The 22,595-nt window shown below is 39.0% G+C and overlaps 1 protein-coding gene across 1 annotated transcript in view; it reads right to left on the bottom strand.

The window, feature by feature from the left end:
• Positions 1–21,501, bottom strand: part of LOC109424830 (ras-related protein Rab-1A) — a 44,394-nt gene extending 22,893 nt beyond the window's left edge. The window contains exon 1 of the mRNA XM_019700022.3: positions 21,060–21,501. Within this exon, the coding sequence (XP_019555567.1) occupies positions 21,060–21,088 (29 nt within the window). The 5' untranslated portion in view covers positions 21,089–21,501. The remainder of the gene's footprint in view (positions 1–21,059) is intronic.
• Positions 21,502–22,595: the final 1,094 nt, after the last annotated feature.

The raw sequence follows: 22,595 nt of genomic DNA on the forward strand, positions 1-22,595 counted from the left end.
GGAATAAATCATTTTCCTTAAAATTTCGCCTTTCTTGCACCCTTTTTCGCTATAGTGTACCAATTATGGCTAATCCCATAAGAAATGCATGCAAATAGTGCGAAAAGGAACCGAAGTTAAAAAATGTAGCCATAACTGGTACAGGGTTCCTATCATTGGCACACGCTGTATTCAATACTAAAAGTAGTTTTGGCTCCGTTTCAATATTTTTCCTGTAAAGTATGGAAACTAAGCTGTCTTTTAACTTACTGATGACATTCGTTGGTCTTTTCGTTATTTTTGTATAAATAGCTTTCCTTAGGTAGTGCCATAATTGGTACACTTACCCTACATGCCTTCAGAAAATCCAGCTTTTTTATTCGCAAGAAGATCCTCCTATTAGATAACATCAATAGAATTCACATTGTCTTCACCTGACGAGGTTCAAGTTTTTGATTCGCGGGAACGCGATTTCGATATCTCACCAAAAAAAGATATGTTTTCTTCCTTCCGGAAGCAATTCTTCCATGAGTTTTTTTAGACGTTTCTTCTGGAATAGCTTTAGCAAATCGCAGAATCTGATATTTCTTCAAGATTTTATTCTGAGATCAACACAGATGCCCCTTTTTGAATTCCTTCTGGAGTTTTGACGGGAATTTCTCCTGGAGGTCCACCAGAAATCGGAATTCTGTTACGGGTTGTTACAATTATAAGACAGAATAATTGTTTAATGTGTTAAAAGTTTATTATTTGTGCGTTCTTTGTGATGTATGTTTTATTTTACCTTGTACATATTCCCATAATTTTAATGCACATTTATAGGGTTCTGGAAAAAAAGTTGCCCATCAGATGCAATCCTACTTTGATTGCCAACTTTTAGGCCATTTCTGGCAGCGGTCAAGTACTAGAGATGTAAACCTTTCCCTGCCACGAGCTTCAAGTTGTTGATCTCGAGTATCGAACCTCGAAACGGGATGCCCGACTAGGATTAGTTTTCCTAGACAAAATCAAGCTATGAATACAGCAACAAATGCTGTGAACTAGAAGGCAAACTGCCGACTAAAACACAATTCCAGGATGACTGATGGACCCAAACCAATAAATGAAACCTCGTCATCCTGTGATCGGAAGGTGTTACCCATCTGGATAACTGGGCACATTTATGTTATGTGTTGTGCTGAGTCCATTTGTGATGTTCCTAATTTGTGCATTTGTAAGGTTCCATGTGTTGCGATATGTTAATCCTTTATTAGTTATTTATGTAACGAGTTGCAAAAAGTTGATTTTCTCAGCACAAGTAGTACATTCATCCAACGAGGCTTGCCGAGTTGGATAAATACGAAGAGTGCTGAAAAAATCGAGTTTTGCAACGAGTTCCATACAAAATTTTATGCAATGATTTTTCATTATACAACTCATATGGGTTGCATTATATTCATAATGCAACTCAAATGAGTTGCATAATGAACCTTATGCTACTAGTTTTCATTATGTAACTCATTTCAGTTGCAGAATGAACCAATGCGGAAAAGTTGGTAATTATGATACCGAAATGAGCAACATAAAATAGAAATTATGATACAGAATTCCATAAAATAATTAATTTTCCTTTATTTTTGTAACAATTCGTTAACGAACTCATTCTGGGTTTCAACCAATAGACCACTTGGAATTCTTCCAAGAATTGGTTTTGTGATTTACCCATATATGGGATTCGTCCAACAGTTTTTCTAGGCTTTCATCAGAAGTTTTTTCTGATATTTGAAACCCTTCTGGTACTCGTTCAAGAATTTATCCTTAAGTTCATTCTGGAATACTTTCATAAGTTTTTTTTGGTATTCTTGCAGGAGTTCCTTGTGGATTTCTCCAAAAGCTTCTGCTGGATTTTCTCTTAGAGTCTCCTTTGGAATTTCTCCAATTTCTCCAAAAGTTTCTTCCGGAAATCAGCTAAGAGATTATTCTTCCTTCTGGGAGCCCTCCTAGTGTTATTTCTGAGAATGCTTCAAAAGATTCTTCTGAAAACTATTCAGGAAATCCTTCAGATGTTCCTTATGTGAATCTTGCAGGATCTTTGGATTCCTTCAGGACTTCCAGTGATATTTGGGGAACCATGGTTTCCTCGGGGAAGGGGACATAGCGTGCTTTCCTTTTTGGTTCGCCACAAAAACCACTGTTTGATGTAAACATTTATCTTCAACATCGAACATAGTTGATGAACATATTTGGACCATTTGGAAACTACTGGGTGTACTTGGGTTCACTGGTGATCGCCGACAACGACACCAGGAGAGAAATTCAGAGACGCATTGTGGCAGGGAATCAAGCTTACTTTGGACTCCGCAGAACTCTACGATCGAATAAAGTTCGCCGTCACACGAAGTTAACTATCTATAAAACGTTGATTAGACCAGTAGTCTCCTCTATGGGCACGAAGCATGGACCATACGAGCAGAGGACAAACGCGCGCTTGGAGTTTTCGAACGGAAGGTGTTACGGCAGAGTGCAGATGAAAGACGGGACTTTGAGAAGGCGAATGAACCACGAGCTGCATCAGTTGCTGAGAGAACCAACCATCGTCCACACCACGAAAATCGGGAGGCTACGGTGGGCGGGTCACGTCATCAGAATGTCGGATAGCAACCCGACTAAAATGGTTCTCGAGAGTCATCCGAACGGTACTAGAAGACGTGCTGCGCAGTGAGCTAGGTGGGTCGATCAAGTGGAGGACGATTTGCGAAAAAACTCTTGAAGGAACCTCAAGTGGAGTTTCTGGAGGAATTCCGGGGAGATTCCTCTATAAATTTCCGCAGTGATTTTGCTAAACATTATTCAAAGCTATTCCTCCAGGAAATTCTGCAGAGATTCCTCCCGAAATTCTTGTAAAGGTGGCGTCTATAATGTATCCATGAAATACGACGCCTCTAGAAGTTTCTGAAGAGATCGATCCGAAAATTGCTCCTGTGGTTTATCTAGAGATTTTCTTACCATTCCTCTAGAAATTCCTGCTAGTAGGTCTCCAGTAATATTTCCCATAATTTCTTCCAGATATTTCTTCAGAAACCGCTCAAGAGATTTGGAGAAATCCATAAAGGAATCACAGGAAGATTTGTTTAGATATCTCAGAAAGAATTCTAAGAGGAATTCGTGAATAAATCCCTGAAAAAATCTTTGGAGGAATCCGAGCAGAAAATTTTGGAGAAATCCCATTCCAGTATATATTTATGAACTTCAAGAGGATTACACCATGAATTTCTTCAGAAATGCCTCCAGAACTATTCCTCCAGGAACTTCTCCAAAAATTCTCGCTGTAGTTCCTCCAGGGATTTCTCCAAGGATTTCTTCAGGAATTGTGCTCTAAATTTATCTTAGAATGCCTGCTGGAATTCCTTTAAAAAAAATTCTTGTGACTCCTCAAGAAGTTTACAATAGAATCCTCAAGGCATTCCTCCAGAAATTCGTTTCATGATTCCTTAATAGATTTCTCCAAGGATCTCTTGAAATTCCTCCTGTAACTCTTCCAGAGATTTCTCTTAGAATTTCTCCCGGAATACTAATGGGATTTCTGGCGCAACTCCTCGGGTTTTTTTTTGCAAAGATTGAGGATTCTTAGCTGAAGTGATTAATTAGATCCGAGGAGCTCCTGCTGGAGGATGTTCAAAAGCAAACCTGAATAAATCCAGGCAGAAAATTCTTAAAAATCTGAACAAGAATACGTGGAGAAATCTTAGTGGGAATTCCTTAAGGAATTCATGCAGAAATTTGAGGAAACATCTAATAAAAATAATTGGAGAAATCCATAAAGAAATCACATCAAAATTACTGGAGAAATCCCATCAGGAATTCCTAGGAATTCTTTTCCGAATCGCTCTAAAAATGTTTGCCGCAATTACTTCGGATATTTCTCCTTGGATTCCTCCAGGAAATCATTTTCAAATTCCTCCCATTGGGATTCCTCCAAAAATCTATCAAATGAATCATCCAGGGATTGCCTTATGAACTCCTTCAGAAATTTACCCTGAGACTCTTCCAGAAATTCTTTTTGCGATTCTTCCTAGGAGTTTCCCAAAAACTGCTCCAGGAAATTCTGCTTGGGAGTCCTCTAAGGATTTTTCCATGGATTCTTCCCCGAATTCCTCTTGGAAATCCTCCAAAAACGGCTGCTGGGATTACTCTAAACAAGTATTCAGGAGTTTTTCCAATAATTGCTCCATAAATTACTTTTGTGACTCCGCCAGCGAATTCTTCGAGGATTGCTCCAGATATTTACACACATTTTTGCTAAGATTTCTCCAGGATTTGGATTTTTCGAGCATTTCCAGTTTCGATTCATCCAGTATTTACTCCCAGAAGTTGTTGGAGGATACCCAGCAGGAATTGTCTAAAGACACCCAGTCAAAATTCCTAGACGGCTCCCATCAAACATTTCTGGTGCATTGTTTTATTTAAAACGAATATAACAAATTTATTTTTTGTGTCTTATATCCCATTTTAACCTGTAAGCATCTCCTCAAGTTTAATTCACAGCTCTGGTGTCTTAGAGCATTATGAGATCTCAGCAGTCGCACTTCTATGGTCTACTCTTAGGATATTTTGGGTAAAAATCAACTATCAGATATGGGAATCGCTCCCTAACAAGGGCATCAAAATGTAAACGTCTCGTATTGAAACCCGAATCAGTGTGCCCCTCGTAGGATTAGAAATTCCTAGACAAAACTTAAGCTATGAAAGCGCTGCGAACCAAAAGGCAACCTGCCAAAAAAAAAGATAACAGGATCGAGTGACGAACCAACCGAGATTGAGTTTCAATAAGGGCGAAAGTAACATGATCAATTTCTCTTTATCGACTTTTCTTCTTCAAATTGAAGTGACAAGATGCAAACCGGAACATACCTGTACATCGAATATCAGGTGCCCATTACAACATCTTCCAAAGCGGCGTCGATAAGGCAGAACATGGAATCGACGCAGATAAAGCGAGTTATAAGGTGGAAATCTGCTGGGTAAACATTTACGCGCCGACAATCTATAAACCTGATGCCATGAAGGACTCGTTCTTGGAAGGCATTGATGGAGAAAACATCGACTTTTATCAGTGGTCAGTGCGGCCAAAAGATAGGCCTCCTCAGACAATTCCCTCGCGAGGAAGTGAGGAGGCGATTTCGGCGATTTTCTGACTAGTGAAAACTAACAACTCAGAAATTACAAAGTAAATCCTCAACAGCTCCGAGCGTGAACTTGTCACGCAGCGTGGAAATCGTCCAACACTCATAAGTGCTTGTTGTGTTTCTCACGTCCACTCACACTCTAAGAGGACTCGCGAGTTCCACTCCCATACAAATAAAGACGGGTAAGGACCAAAACACACTTTTCTACCCGAAATCATCAACGCTTGTTTGTTTCGATGCTTTCTTATTCGCTCGGTTTTTATTACCTCACTGACGAGGCAGTGAGCAACATATCACTCAAGAGCATTTTGCAAAACTCTTTTGATTTTGAGGAGTATTATCAAGCCTGCCAGAAACATGATGAAAAGAACAGCCCGGAGAAAAACAGTTTTGATATTGTTTTCATAATAATTCTAGATTGATTTTAAATAGAGCGAAAATAACATGAGCGAGATCTCTTCATCGATGCTTTCTTTTTCAAATTAAAGTGACAAGATGCAAGTAGAGTAAGGTGGGGCAAAAGTTCGACCCTAGTTGAAAATTCAACTTTTTTCAAAAAATCTAAGCAGATTAAAATAAATGAATACCGTGTTTTGATTCTACCATCCATGAGCTAAAATTTTGCTGAACAAAGTTACGCCAAATGTCTTATCAATTTTGAGTTACAACACCTTTTGTATATGTGTGTCTTATTCGAACTTTTGCCCCACCACTGGGGCAAAAGTTCGAATCTAGTGTTTGTGAAATTTCGCTAACCGTAGCACACTATTTTGACACTTTTGTAATAGGAATATCTGAAACCACTTAATATTTGATGTTGGAACTAGAATACACTTTGAAGTTCGATCTGGATTTTACCCAAATCAGGGTTAAATTTAATACACCAAAAATTAGTAGTTTTCCGCCAAATCCAGATAAAACAACATTTTTTTTCAACTTTGATCGAATTTTCTAACTAATTCCATCATTTTTAGAGATAATATGTACATTTTGCACAATTTTAGGTTTTTACCTAAAGTTGCCACATGACTCGAACTTTTGCCCCACAATTCGAACTTTTGCCCCACTATGTGTAAAATATGATTTCCAAATCTTTTTTGCAAAAAGTTATACATGTTAAAGCATCTTCAAAATATACCTAGTCACGCCCCAAAACAAAATATCGAATTTGTTTTCATTACAATTTTATTTCATGCGTTGGAAGGACCATGGCATGCTACAATTTTTAGATCGAAAACCAACATTTTGTCATAACTTTTCGAAATATTGATCAATTTTCATAATTTTTGGAGTGAAACACTGTTTTTCCAAAAGGCTTCGAACAACCTTGACACCCGAAAGAAATAATTTGAATTGAGCTCAAAAACTTAAAAAGAAACTTTTGCCCCACTCGAACTTTTGCCCCACTTTACTCTATGGTTGCACTTTTTGGTCATAAATCGCTAGGTTGCGATGCTGTAAAAAAGTTCGAGTGAATTATTTGCATCTTGTCACTTTAATTTGCAGAAGAGAGTCGATGAAGAGAAATCGATCATATTGTTACTTTCGCCCTTATTTAAACTCAATCTAGAATTTATTATTCACGAGTTTAAAAGTACGCAACAAATCACCTTCTGTTTTATCACCAACACATATTTTCGAGATCATGTCATAAGCTGTACAAATTGGGATGAAGGATTTACACCGTGCTTTCTTTGACGTTTGTGCTGTGTTGCGACAATCCTCTTAACTATCTAAGCAAAACAGCCATTGGCGTAGCTAGTTTTTTTTCTCGCCCACTCTCCTAAACACACACTAGAAAGAGAAGGATGAAAGAATGGGCACAGGCCCCCTCTTGCATTCCGCTCTTTCTCGTGTTTCTTTAGGAGAATGAATAAGAAAAAGGCAAGTTACGCCCTGAGACGTTACGCCAATGAGAATAGACGCTTTGTTAACAAACAACTTGCCCACTTGTAAGACGAATTTGCACATTCGAGCGCAGGATAAGAAATTCAATGAGTACGTTTCTATATAGCACTGTCAAGATTTTCGAGATCATCTAATTTCACACTAATAAAATAAATAATTTATACTATGAAGACTTACTAAGTATAGCAGTTACGCCCTCGGCTGTAATGGAAATCCGCTGAGTAGGGTTCTGGATTCGATCGCCTATGCATGTCCAAAATCTTTTCGTATGGGACGTTTCCCTGTATTCTCTGGAGGTACAGTATATCACAACCAATCACACTAATAACACTAATAAAGCAATGCTAACTTTGGTAGAGAAAACACTTAGTAAAAGACTGTAGAAGCGCTCATAGCAGACTGAACCAAAAATTTTGGACGATTCCTTAAAAAATCTGCCTGTTTTGATCTCCTTTACAAGATGCGCTACCGCAGATCCACCCCTTTCAAGCGGTTTATTTTCCTAATTCTAGTACCTATCAGAGACACCATCTGTACTGGTTAAAATTGAAAGCCGCAGAAGTGATAAATCTACCTGCATGCCCCGCCGGCCATGATATGAAACCCTCTGTGCACTGTTGATTTTTTGGACCCATCAGCAATTATTGTGGATTCACAACAGAGCACAGGCAGAGGCAGGGCAAAGTAGGCAGGCTGTCACAGCCATCACAGCAGGCAGAGCCAGTGGAAGAGTAGTGAAATGACTCATTTCATTCACAAACACATCAACGCAAAACGGTATGCATCCACGGCTACGTTGAATACGATGATGATGATATGGTGACGACAACCAGAGTACTAGCCTGCGATGACGGTGCTCCGTCCAAGAAGAGTCGCAAAAATGATTCTTTTTGCGGAATTTCCTTTGTCGGCCAGCAGAAGTAGAACACGGCTTATCACCACCTATTGGTGCTAGCTACAGCTAACAGCCAGAAGCGCAAAGACTTAATCCCGTTCGTGTTGGGTGTTCCATTAGGGTGGGACTTGTTTGGTAAACCCAAATGGAAAATGATCTTCTGGTCGATATATGTTAGTTGTACGAAATTAAGCTTTTTTGTAAGGCTCAGTTGAGAATTAAAGGTTTTCCCAAAGTGAAATAGGTAGGGTATTGCGCCACTTGGGCGGTGGCTTCTATATTCGTCTGTTTTCCACTATAACTCAGTCAATTTTGAACCAATTGACTTGAAATGTTGTACACGGGTAGATACTATACCTATCTCGCCACATTCCAAAAATTGTGTCAATTGGTTCAAATTTGACTGAGTTATAGTGGAAAACAGACGAATATAAAAGCCACCGCCCAAGTGGCGCAATTCCCTAGCACTTTTATCCAAAATTATCAACATACCGGTGCAAATAAATATGTCCAATGGACTACCCGCTTTGCGCGCAGCCACAGTTGATCAGCAGGAGTAAATCAATTTAATTTTGTATGGCGAAATGCGTCTAAACTTGAATTACATGAAATACAAAGCTTTTCCCGAAAAAAATATTTGGTAGGCTTAATAGTGGTCACCATTGTGCACAACCATTACCAAATATTTTTTCGAATAATGTGTTCCACTTTGAAGAATTTGCCTTTAGATGGTATTCGCCATACAATATTTTTGCGATTTACTTTTAGCGATTTTTCGCGCATAGAAGCTAGCGCCACATTGGTCGATGCGGAGAGTAGGAAAACAGCCGATGTAGTTAATTCATTGTCATAACTGACAATAAGGTCTTGTACCATTTTGGCAGGTGTACTTATTTTGGGCACTTGCCGCTATAACTAAGTCAACTTCAAACCAATTGATTTGAATTTTTGTATAGTTAGATACTGTACAATAGTGTTAGATAGTGTACTAACTCCATACAAAATTTCAAATCAATCGGTTTGAAATTGACTTAGTTATAGCGGCAAGTGCCCAAAATAGGTGCACCTGCCCAAATGGTACAAGACCCTATGTATTAACAATCGAACATTTTTTCTCTCAATTTGTTGATAATTTGAGAAAAGCGTAGCATAGCATAAGTACTTGCACAAATCGTGGATGAAATTGCTACCATCGCCATTGCAGATGTCGCTACCATCTACAATAACATAGACCCACTCATTTCCACACACCTGGCCAAGCCCTTGCAAGCATTTTTTTTTTAATCTTACCATAAACTTAGAAAGAGTCTAGAACTGAAACAGCTTCCAATAGATGGCAGGATGGTGAAATAGCGGAAATTTAACAAATTTATGGTTATATAACAATTTAGTGTACAATAAAGTAATCGGAAAGATCTCACCAAGAATTTGTTGATTAATTTTGGAAAAATGTTTTTTTTCAATTCAAATGTTCGATTCTCAATCGATCATTGAAGTCAACTTTTCCGCTACTCACCACATCCAGACAAAAGCGCCACAGTATCTGGACCATAACCCAGAGATCGGGTAACGCCAACACGTTACGTTAAAGTGGCGCTATCTGTTGTCTGTTATCTGTTAACTGAGTGATCCTTATGTTAGAGAGGAATGGCGGAAGCCATCATCAAAGAAGCCTAAGTTAAATAGGGTATTGTACCATTTGGGCAAGTGTATCTATTTTGGGCACTTGCCGCAATAACTAAGTCAATTTCAAACCGATTGATATGAATTTTTGTACAGAGTTAGATACTGTACGTGCCTAACTCTATACACTATATACTTAATTATAGCGGCAAGTGCCCAAAATAGATGCACCTGCCCAAATGGTACACGACCCTAAGTTGTTTTACATTATATTTTTTTACACTGATTACTGTTCCAAACTCCGAAGTTAACCCAAACTACAAATAGTATATAATTCATTTGAGTTGTGATACCTAATAGTAGGACTGATCCTTGTGTTGAGCAGGGCTGTCATTTTTTTTGAATAGACGAGTGAATCGAATCAAAACAAATACATGCAATGTTGGTACTGCGGATGTGGGAGGTGCTGATGAAAGCCGATTCTTTCAGCAGAAAGGAAAACGATTAAATTTTCCTACGATTAGCTACAAAATTATAAAATAGTATTTATTAACTAGCTGACCCGACGTGTCTAGCCACGTTTGCTTAAAGAGTTTTCACAATTCATAGAATTGACATAATAGCTTAGAAACGTTTGCTTAAAGTTTTTTGTTTATCTACAACCTTGTTCAAAATATACATTCCAGAAACTTCTCCAAATTCTAAACAGAAAACTTTAAAATATGCTATTATTCGTAGAAAGCCCTTGCACGTGATTCCTATGAAGAATGTTTGAGAATGTTCATAAACCTTCGAATTCATCTTCTGATTCGCACTGGAATTTACCCAAGATTTCTTCGAATTCAAAACATTGCAGTGGCATACGTGGGACGGCGCATAACTTGCGAACGGATGGTCCGATTTGCGTCGTCTGAGTTTTGTTCTGTTAGTTTTCATCCAAGGAAGGTTTGTGAGACAAACAACATGCAAAAATAGAGTTTTTGAAAATCGTGTTTTCATACATTTTGAACGGGGACTTGGACTTGGCTAGGGACTTGAAACGTCAAAAAACGCAGTAGGCAAGACAAAGTTTGCCGGGGACAGCTAGTTATATATTATTATATAAATTTTCGATTCTCATCATCGGATTCATAATCATTTGGATGTCTCAGATTTGGATGAAATAAGACTCTTGCATACCTCAAAGTCGTGTTTCAATTGTAAACAATATTTTTTTTATTCTTAATCACTTAACCTAATTTACAGCTCTTTTGTCCACTAGGGTACTACGTGAGCGTTTCCAATTGGACGCTGCACTTCCACTTTGTACAGCGCCTAAATGTATTCTATTCTATTCTACTTTATTGAACTGGTTTGTGCTTCTTTCATTCTTCTACCCTGTCCATGGTAGAATGATGAGCACGATGATGCTGATGTGCGACTGCTGTTCCTTTTCCAGTCCGATTGGGGGTCCATTATGAGTTGCGGTTCGCCGATATCCAAATTCCGGGTCCGTTAGAGCTATATGCTCCGAAGAGAGTCAGGTGCCAGCTGCTCTCGGGGAGAAGAGCAACTGACGAAAAATTGCAAGTGCCGGGGCTGGGTTCGAACCCATGACCATCCGCTTATGAAGCGAACGTGTGGACCACTGCGCCACGGGCCCCGACATTGTAAACAATATTGAACAGGGTGAGATAAATATTCCTACCGTTTTGGTTGCGAACAAACTCGAGGGCGATTTTTGTCATAATCTGCTTACAAAAAAAACAAACCCTTGTTGACGCGCTTTCTTTGTTGCCTATTTTTCGCTTGCGGTGCCATATTCTGCGTACACTAGTCCTGGCATATTGGCTAGATTAAGCCTGCCGCACACGGCTTTGTTACTGGACATCCGTTAAGCCTAATTTCCTTTGAGGCTTTCAACTAGCGCAACAGTCAATACTAGCGATGCTGTCTTGAATTACACAGCGCAACATTTTTTGTCTCAAGAGCAAACTTATGTGTCTCCGAAGGATTTTGGGCCTCTGAATCCGAATCCGGGCTCAGATTTGCTCCAACACGTCACAATTTTTACCTGAATTTATAGGGCAAAATATGCGATTTTGGGCTTTTTTGACTGCAAGCCATTAAGCTTGGAAATATTTTTTTTAAGCAATCAAAAGGTTAATTGGTCAATTATCATCTAAATTAACGATTCATGCAAAATATTTCGTTTGACCTAATCAAATTTTATAGATTTAAGCATTTTATGTTAGTATGAAAACTTGCATGCAACTTTTGGAGGGTGACTTGTATGGGAAATATCGTACCTAACATAAATCGCCTAAAACTATCAAATTCGATTTGGTAAAACGAAATTTTTTGCATGAGTCGTTAATTTAAATGTTAATTGACCAATTAACCTTTTGATTGCTTAAAAAAAATATTTCCATACTTAATGGCTTGCAGTCATAAAAGCCCAAAATTGCCTATTTTGCCGTATAAATTGAGGTATAGCTCAAAATTGTGACGTGTTGGAGCAATTCTGAGCCCGGATTCTTATTCAGCGGCCCAAAATCTGTCAGAGACACATAAGTTTGCTCTTGAGACAGACCAAAAGTTAATTTTTGTTACGCTGTGTTATCTGAGTGATCCATTGAGCCTTATGTTAGAGAGGAATGGCCTGAAGCCATCATCAAACAAGCCTAAATTAAATAAGTGGTTTGACATTATATTATTCTACACTGACTACTGTTCCAAACTCCGAAGTAATCCAAAACTACAAATAGTATTTAATTCATTGGAGTTGTGATACCTATAGATAGTACAGTAAACATAGATACGCGGACATCGCCGAGTAAAATGTTTCAAGCGTGTGAATAGTATTTTTCGAGAGTGCGGCGGCTGAATATGACGTCATGCGTTCCATCTGTGTTGTTGGAATCATGACGTCATGCTCGTTTGGATACAGATTTTGACAGTTCGTTTGGATAAGTACAACGGATTCATCATCACGGATCTATGTTTACTCTACTATCTATAGTGATACCTAATAGTGGGACTAATCCTTGTGTTGAGCAGGGCCGTTATTTTTTTTAAATAGACGAGTGAATCGATTCAAAGCAAATACATGCAATGATGGTATTGCGGATGTGGGAGGTGATGGTGAAAGTCGATTCTTTCAGCAGAAAGGAAAACGATTAAATTTTCCTACGATCAGCAACAAAACTATAAAATAGTATTTATTAACTAGCTGACCCGACGTGGCTAGCCACGTTTGCTTAAAGAGTTTTCACAATTCATAGAATTGCCATAATAGCTTAGAAACGTTTGTTTAAAGCTGTTTGTTTATCTACAACCTTATAAGGTTTGTTCAGAATATACATTCCAAAAAAAATCTCCGAATTCTAAACAGAAAACTTTAAAATATGCTCTTATTCGTAGAATTATACGCCTCTTCTTTCCTTCGAAATATTTCCTATCTAGAATATCTTCTTTTCTTTGTACTTTGTTAATATTTTTTCCATGGAATTATCTAAGAATGCAATCATAAAAGGCTCCAGGACGTCTTACCTGTATCCTTTTTGTTTTGATCACCAAGAAACAACTATTTCAGAGATCTTGCCATTCTATCCAAAATTTTAGCCAAAAATTAATTTCGGGGTTAAGACAGAAATAACTTCAATAGTTTGACTAAGAAATTTAGAAGAGGATCTTCTCAGTTTAACAAATGTGTATCTATAGTGCAGTGTAACTTTAGCACTCCAAGCTAGGGACTATTAACATTGATTTTAATTAAGCACAACATTCAATAACACTAATTTAAAAACGTTCTTTTTCTGGTTTCGTTGAGCTACTTATCTAAATGTTTGATGTAAGTGCATTTGAAAACCATTTCCGCAAATTCCGCGCCGAAATTAGCAAAAACGCGCGAAACGCAAAAACCGCGAAAAACGCAAAATCCGCGCCATCTGTAACAGCCCTGTGATTGATTAATCATGATTAATCATGATTTTTAATCAATGAGCCATTTTTAATCATTAATCATAATCAATAATCACAGATAAAACCAATTTTAATCATTAATCATAATCTTTAATCATCCTAAAAATCAAATTAATCATTAATCATAATCAATAATCACCAAAATTGGAATTTCAATCATCAATGATTAATCATGATTAAATTATTTGTTATTCATGAACGCTCTGAATTCAACGATACACTCTAGATCCGCAGAATCTGAATCAATTTTGAATGATTGTACAACATAATAGTCCTGTTCAACGACGTTGGTTGAACTTGCTCGAAGTGGCTGCATCCCGCTCTTACTCGTTTGTTGACAAAAAGGTGAGAGCAAGATGCAGCAACATCGAGCAAGTTCAACCTACGTCGTTGAACAGGACTAATGATTGTCTGTTCATCTTGCCCTGGTGTACCTTACAACGGATCAACATACGACACACAGGACCTTACAAATGCACAAATAAGAGACATTACCATTTAACACAGCACAACATAAAACATAAATTTGCCCTGTTATTCAGATGGACCTTCTGATCACAAGATGGCGAGGCTTCATTTATTGGGTTTAGTCCATCAGTCAATCCTGGAATAGTGTTTTGTTTAGCTAATTCCTTTCTTGTTAATAGTATTTTTCTGTATTCATAGCATGATTTTGTCTAGGAAAACTAATCCTAATAGGGCATCCCGATTCGGGTTTTATTACTAGATCTCTATAACTTCTTTAAAGGTTTTTGTATAAATTTCTGATTCCACATAATGGTTAAGAAGGAATTTCTGGGGGAATTTATGTACTGTTCGTATGTTTTTCATAGTTTACATCTTATGAATCAGTTATTTTTTTTCATCATTTCATAGTTTTCGTATGCTTTTCATGCATTTAAAAGCGAAATCCATAAGACTTGTCGTATGAAAAATCTCATAAGAAGCATCATGAAAATCATAAGATATGCTATGAAAATTCATTGCTAAAAAACAACAAATTTCATTGTCCTCTAACTACTTCAACTTCCGAAGCAATTGTAAGATCACTTGGAACAAGGACAACTTTGTCCCAATTCACCAAAAGTGGAAACAAGGAGGTGTGTGTTGAACTAAGGTTCACAGGAGTTTCCTCTAGTAGACCGAGTACTCGTAGACGGTAAGTGCAAGAAAGTGCTTCTTGTTTGAGATGAATGTGTAGTGGAGCAACGTCAAAGAGAACTTCAAGCGCTGCCGTGGGAGTTGAAGAGAACGCTCCAGACATCGCCACTAAACACATCCTTTGGAGATGGCCTAACTTTGATTGGACCGTTCTCATTTCGCCCTTTTGCCAACACACAACCCGGATAAAAACTAACCATAGGGTGTATGGTGAAAACCATTCCTGCACCATACAGTGTACCAGCTACAATAAAGTGTATTGTAATGAAATGGTTCGCTATACTATACATTTACATTGGATTTTTATGTAACAATATATTATACTGTTTTTCTTACGTTTGAACCATTCACTTTTCCGAAACATTATTTTTCCGTGAATTTTTAATTATTTCTGGTGTTCGATTTGAATAGATCGTATGTTTGCTGTGATTCCTATGCAGATTCGACCTATTCAATTCGAACACCAGATTTATTCAGTTTAAGATTTTTTCCGTGCTTTGTTTTGTTGATGTTTGTGACTTTTTTGATGCAAAGGAAAGGAAAGAAAAAAAAAGTGAATAAGTTGAAACATCAATTTAACCTTTTGGAATCGATTTTTTTCGCCGCTGCTGACGCAACCTCGCTGGTGTCGAACGCGTTTGTTATGCTCGGTTTCATCGCCGGGGTCATATATGACCCCTCCGGCTCCAAAGGGTTAATGCCAATAACATGTTTAAATCAGTGGTAAACCAGATGTCCTAAGAACTGCAGGTCTAAGCAGGGGTCCAAGAGATATGGCGGGCTCGAGGGCGGGCTAGGTGTGTAGAGTGCGATGAGAGAAATACGAATGCAATGTACACGGAACCGCCAAACTACCCAAAATTGAGTTCTTTTGACGCAACCCCATAGTTCGGCCCAATAAGCCAAATTTGAGTAAATCGATTAAACTCACACTAGGTAAATTGCCTTCACCTCCAGCAAAAACATTTACTTAAGAGTAGGTAAATTCAACCCAAGACCCCCCCTCATTCAACCCAAATTTGAGTAAACCTGCATTTACCCAAAATTGGCTTATTGGGCTCAAGGACCCTCGTTGGGTAGATGCATCTCTGTTTGTTTTTGACAACATCGGTGAGGGAAAGAGGGAAAACAACCTAATTTTGGGTAACTAGTTTATTAGATATACTCAGTGTTCGGATGTAAATTACCAATTTTTTGCAGCAACTGTTATCTTTGCAGCAGCTCAAACTGTAAATTCAATTTTTATTATTAATTCAACAATGTTATTTTAGTTTTATATTACTTACAATATTTGGTATCGAATTCCTCTTACAAGCTACAACTCAGTGTTCTCATCTCTCTCCTTTACAGGAAGGAAACAGTATGCCGACAATATGTGAACCTTAAACATATACAAATAAACTAATTAGCAATCCATTTTACGTACCTTACGACTAAACTTCATTACTTATAATCCAAAAATATTTAATATGCTAAAAGTAATATTATTTACTGGAGGTATTATTTTTCGTTGTTTTTGTTGTGACGTTCTTCGTCACCTAAACGCTCGCTCTGACGTAGCTTCAGTGTTACCTCTATCTAGCTGAATGGATCACTAAAATAACTAAAACGACCGCTATGAAATGAACAGATAGCGCCACCGTAGCCTTGTGTGTTTGACGTAACTCGATTGCTGTCACTGTGTTACCGTCCATATACGGTGGCGCTTTTGTTTTGATGCGGTGAGTAGCGGAAAAGTCGGCTTCAATGATCTATTGTCGGCCATCTTGTTGACTCATATTTACCATTCGATTTCTGACCTTCCGTTGGAGCGGTTGTGCTGTATAGCGGTGTCGTAACACTCAGCTTTGAGTAAAATCGACCCAAAAATTAGGTAGTTTGATTTCTCCGTGTAGGCCAACCCGGAAAGATGCAGGTCAGATTACCGTAAATCAGTAGATGAGTTCAACACTTCAACACTATTCTTTCTGTAATTGCATTTAGGGGAGTTTTCTCCTCTTCTCTCATGTGAACTTGCCTTCGACCACAATCGAATCAAATGCGGTTGACTTTATCTTTGACGAATAGCCATCTTTAACATATGGACTGGACTGAACACTGAAATGACTTTTAATATAGGTTCGTCTGCGGGTTCGCTTTTTAACCTAACTTATATTTGAATCGAACTTGGCAGTTATCTCATGAGTTGTTATGTATTTCAAACTTTAGTCAAACTGGTGCCTCAATATTGCAATAACGGTTAAGCACGCTGTAATGATACTTATGTACCTCGTCACCCACTTCATGCAACTACATTAGTGGTCTAATAACACTTAGCGCGCTCGGCATAGTTCCATCATGCCGCTCAAAGTGTTGCCACAAATAATGCTAAGTTTGCAAAACCCGGTTATCTGGCTGGTGGGGCATGGGAGCCTAAGCTTCAACTGTTAATGCAATCAGAGACTACTCAGACTTAGACGTGGGCGATCCTATATATGAAGGGTTATCCAAAACGCTCTGGGAATTCCCAAAGTGCATTCTAATAAATCTAATAAGCCTAAGATGCCATTAACAGGAGGAAAATGGCAAGATAATATAACAATATATGGTTTATGTAATGTAAAACAATTCAACATAACAAAAGAGAACCATTCCAAAACCATTTGATTAAATGTATAACCAGTAGTAAAATTACAATTAAAAACAATTTATTTACGGTACATTTTATTGTTTGAAACCATTCATGTACCATACAATGTACGGTATATTTAAACCCACGTATCAGTATTTTGAACAATTCATTAACAATAAAATGTATGGTTTTGCAAGAAAATATATATGGAGAAAAATATTTTTTTATATTGTTACGATACTTAACAACCTGTATAATATATTGTAAAAATCTTATTTACAATTCACGGTATGGTATCCAACATTACATCTTATTGTTTTTGTATTTTTATTTTTACAGTGGTGTCTATTGTAAAAATATGGTTCTAAATAGTACTGTTACAATATAACGTTCGGTTTTTCTACTGTATTTTTTATTCGGGAAGACATCCAGCAAATATTGGCCGAACCACAGTTGTGTAAATCCATTTGATATACTTGGGTCTTAGACCCCAAGTTGTTCCAAAAGTACGCCGGCATGGCCCGAAGGCCATACAAGCTTTCTTGATTCTGAACTCAATGTGAGGTGTCCAGGAAAGCTTGGAATCAAGAATGACTCCAACGTACTTTACCTGTTCAGTCACATCGAATTCAGAATCAAAGAGACGCAAAGGTCGAACGCCATTACGGTTACGCCTTTCCGTGAAAAGAACAATAGATGTTTCACTCGGATTAACCGAAAAGCCATATTGGCGACACCAACCCTCAACTTCCTGAAGTGCGCTTTGCATCAGGTCGAAAAGGGTGGTGATACACATACCAACTAACAATGCTAAGTAGTCGTCGGCAAAACCATAAGTAGGAAAACCGCTATTATTGAGTTGCCTCAATAGCGTATCTGCTACGAGATTCCACAAAAGTGGTGATAAGACTCCCCCTTGGGGGCATCCACAAACACTCAATTTCCTAATCGCCGCTTGACGCAATGTCGCGAAGAGATGTCGGTTTTTGAGCATTTGATGAATCCAATTGGAAATCATTGGAGATATACCATGACTCCGTGCGGCTTCCAATATGGCATCGAAAGGCACGTTGTCAAAGGCACCCTCGATATCCAAGAAAACACCCAAACAAGATTGCTTTTGAGCGAATGCTTTCTCGATATCGTAAACAACCTTGTGTAAAAGAGTCACAGTGGACTTACCAGATTGGTAGGCATGTTGGTTCACATGAAGAGGCACGTTGGCCAGATGAACATCACGGATGTGATGATGCACCATGCGTTCTAAGCATTTCAGAAGAAAAGAGGTCAAACTGATAGGTCTGAAACTCTTTGCTTCTTCATACGACGCACGACTTTTGGAATAAACTTTACAGTAATATCCCGCCAGGATTTGGGAATATACCCTGTAGCAAAACTGCAAACAAGTAGTTTTTTCAAAACATGTTTGAAATAATCAAATCCCTTCTGAAGCAAAATAGGATAAATCCCATCTGCCCCAGGAGATTTGAAAGGAGCAAAGCTATTAAGAGCCCACTCAATCGATTCTATAGTTACAATACTCCGAGCCGAAGCTAAAGAATCATAACTACAAGAAAAGACATCAGGATCATCCGAAGATGTAATATCCACACATCCAGGGAAGTGTGTGCTGAATAAGCATTCCAGAACTTCCTCATCAGAGGAAGTCAGATCGCCATTTGGAAAACGAAGTTCGTTCAACCGGAAATCCTGAGATCTCGCAAGGATTTTGTTTAACCGACTGACTTCACTCAAGCTGGAAACATTTGTACAAAGGTTTTTCCAGCCGGATCGTTCAGCAGACCGGAGAGCTTTCCTGTAGGCCTTGCGAGCCGATTTGAAAGCCTCCGAACCAACCGAACGTCGTCTGATCCAACTCTTTCTACATTGTTTCCTGAGTTTCGCCAGATCAGAGTTCCACCAAGGGGTTCCTCTTGTGAACCTCACAGACCGTAGAGGGCATGCTTCTTCAAAAGCTTCCATGATGAAGGTCGTTGTAGTATCAACGGCATCATATAAATCACTTGGAGGAATACCTTGAAAAACCAGAGATCGCTCTAGGGGAATTCCCAGAAGAAGTTCATTGATAAATTTCTAGAGAGGTTCCAGAAGAAACGATAAGGGAAAATACATGAAGAAATTGCTGAGAGAAATCCTGCAGAAATCTCTAAAAAATCTGAATAAATCCCGAGAAATACCTGAAGCAAATGTTGATGAAGGGATCCCAAGAGCATATCCTAAAATAATCACGCAAGCATTTTTTGAGAAATTTGAGGAGAAATCCCAGAGCAAAAATTCGGGAGGAATCCATGGATGAATGTCTAAAGGCACGGATCCTTTTCTAAATTTTCGAAATTTCGGTAAGCATCTCTTTCGAAATCTGATGAAATACTTTGAAATTTCTTGTAGATTACATGGAGGCACCTCAGTATAAAGTTGTGGATCTCAGGGAAGAATTCTTGCAAGAATATCTGAAGAAATTCCTGCAGAAATCACAGGAAGAACATCCGCAGGTATCTTTCGGAAAGTTTCTATTGGATTTTTTGGAGAAATTCCTGCCAGGCATCTCTGCATGGAGCAAAAAACTTTGAGAGGGATTCCTGTAAGAACTTCTGAAGGGCATTCCTCTACATATTTTTGAAGGAATTCCTGGAGGGATTTTTGTGGCAATTCCTGCAGCAACAATTCCTGAAAGAACTTCTCGGGACATTCCGTAAATAATCCTTGAAGAATCTGTGGAGGAATTTCTACAAGAACCTCTCTAGCAAAAATCTGGAGATTGCTCTGGAAGATTAGTTAAAAGCATTACTTAAGAAATTTCTGAAGGAAGTCGGGAAGGAATAAGTAAAAATTGTCAAATTTCTGTAGTAGTTTAGAAAATGATTTAGGAATGTGTTATTCAAGCTTAATCAAGTAGAAATACTTACTTCTAATTAGAAATTGTATTTGAAACTGTAAAAATCGGTTGTAGTTTTGCATTGTTATCGATTTGAATTACGCTCTTTTAGCGTATCTATACCGGAAATGGCACTTTACATACATTGCCTTTACGGTACCAGCACCTCGTAATGTAAACCAAAATCCCTCATTTGTGATGAACTGCTCGCATATTTTAAGCAGAAGGACAGCAATCACATCCTTAACAGACTTTTCAAAATAAGCCCCACCCTAGTGTTCCATGAATTCATTGCTGGCGCACCCTCCCCTCGGACGGAGCTCTTCCGACAGATCGGGGGTGTTTTGAGTCAGATCGGATATCACTTCTTGCCCGTCTCGCTCTGGCACACAGTGGTCATCATCATCATCATCATCAACAACAACAGGCAGGCAGGCTGCTCGGAGGGTAATGCGAATAATCAAAATCGATTGACGGGTTTCCCACAAGCCAAATCGGAAGTTTTCTCCTTCCTCCTGAAAATTCTTCATCCATTCCATTCCGCGACAGCTCATTGACAGTTCTCCTGGAACTGTTCCGGAATAGTTTCCTTTGTTGCGATTAGATTCACTCCCCTGACGACGACGACGTAACACAGCAGCGAGACAAACTTCGTCATCGTCATCACTCTATTGCTAGGCGCAAGAGGAAAAAAAAAGTCGTTCCATGAAACGGAGCGCTAGCTGACGAAGAAGAGGGCGTATTGGAACCGAGACGAGCGACGAGCGGCGGGGGATAAGAAACGAACGGACGGACGGACGTGGAAAAAATGGGGAAGAATTTTCGCACCCCTTCCCCACCCCAGGGAACAACACTTACTATTCGGGACTCATCGCGGATGCGGACATTTCCTCGTTCCTCCTCGGTTCGATACTCTCCTGCAAAACTCCTCCTTGTTCCGATGATTCCGCACACAAAAAAGGCTGATTTTTTGCTTCGAACTCAGACTCCGCACTTGTAACTTTGTATTTTCCTCCGCGTATTCTTTCTTCGCATGCACACACACACGGGCGCGAGTTTTCTCTTCTGGAAATCCACAAATCGACCGTCGCGACGCACCGCACTTTATCGAGACAATCTCCTTTTCTGCTATTCGAAAATCCTTATTTCCTCAGGACCACTTTCCAATGGAGATCTTTTTTCTTCGCTTCGCTTCTTGATTGACGACGACGATGTTCAGTATGAATGATACGACGGGAGGGACGACGACGACGACGACGGGCTCTTTCTTCTTCGCGACAAGGCTCTGCACTTTCTGACACGACGACGGCGACGATGACGGATCGCTTGCGTTGCCAACCGAACGGCGCTGATGGGTGACAGCTGTCCTGTTCCTAGGAACGTCATCCCGCAAAATCGCAAACAAAACAGCCCAGTGAGTGATATGTAATTGGGCGGTCTTTCCCGGGAATTCCAAGGAAGTTTTTATTTATTCCGGGAAAAAAAATATATTAATTTTGATCACATTCATTCATTTAGTTAAGATCAAATTCATGATAATATTGTCGGGCCGCCACCAAACCGGACTTCGCACAATCAAGTCGCGACGCGACCCAACTCGCGACGTTTTTTAATCATGTCAAATGTAGTGCGCATCCTTCCCGTTGTTGTCAGCAACACAGCGCACTAGATGCGAAACAGTTGCGACACTTGTGGACCAAGAAAATGGCAATTTTTGATTGAATGTCGGTCTTGATTCCAACCGGATAGACAATATTATCGTTGCACCACCAAATCGAAGTCGTCGCTAGAAGCACATGCGAAGTTGCAGCTGCGAAGTAAATTTGAATCTATTTTTTCTGCTGCGCATCATTAAACTAATTAAGAGCAACAATATGCACCAATCCAAATTGAGTTGCGACATTTCTAAGTAGGTTAAAAATCAATTTTCGCACGTTCGGTCACTTTGTATTTCGACCAAAAGCATAATACCATAGACTAATTTCAAGACCTCGATGTACCAAAGAAAATGATCAAATTTTCGGTGACCAGTCCGGTACCCAATAAATATTCATAACCGTGTATTTTTTTCCGTGTAAATTGCCTTTTGTCGAAGATGGCTAATAACAAGACAGACATCTGCCCTCTTGCTCCATATACTCTGAGAACTTCAAGCACACTAGCGCCGCGAACGACTCCCGGGAACAACATTATGAATAAGTGTGCGTGAGATACTACAGCTTCCGTGTACGTATTTGCATGTACACGCACACAATCATGTTTAATGTTCCTGTGAATCGTTGAAGGCATTTCAACCTTGTCGCCTGCGATAGGGTGGGAGCTGTCTGTCTTGTTATTAGCCGTCTTCGCTTTTGTGTAAATTTTATTTAGCGTGTTACACTGATCTGACAGCTC

The sequence above is a fragment of the Aedes albopictus genome, chromosome 1 (assembly GCF_035046485.1).
Source record: "Aedes albopictus strain Foshan chromosome 1, AalbF5, whole genome shotgun sequence".
In the NCBI taxonomy this organism is placed as follows: domain Eukaryota; kingdom Metazoa; phylum Arthropoda; class Insecta; order Diptera; family Culicidae; genus Aedes; species Aedes albopictus.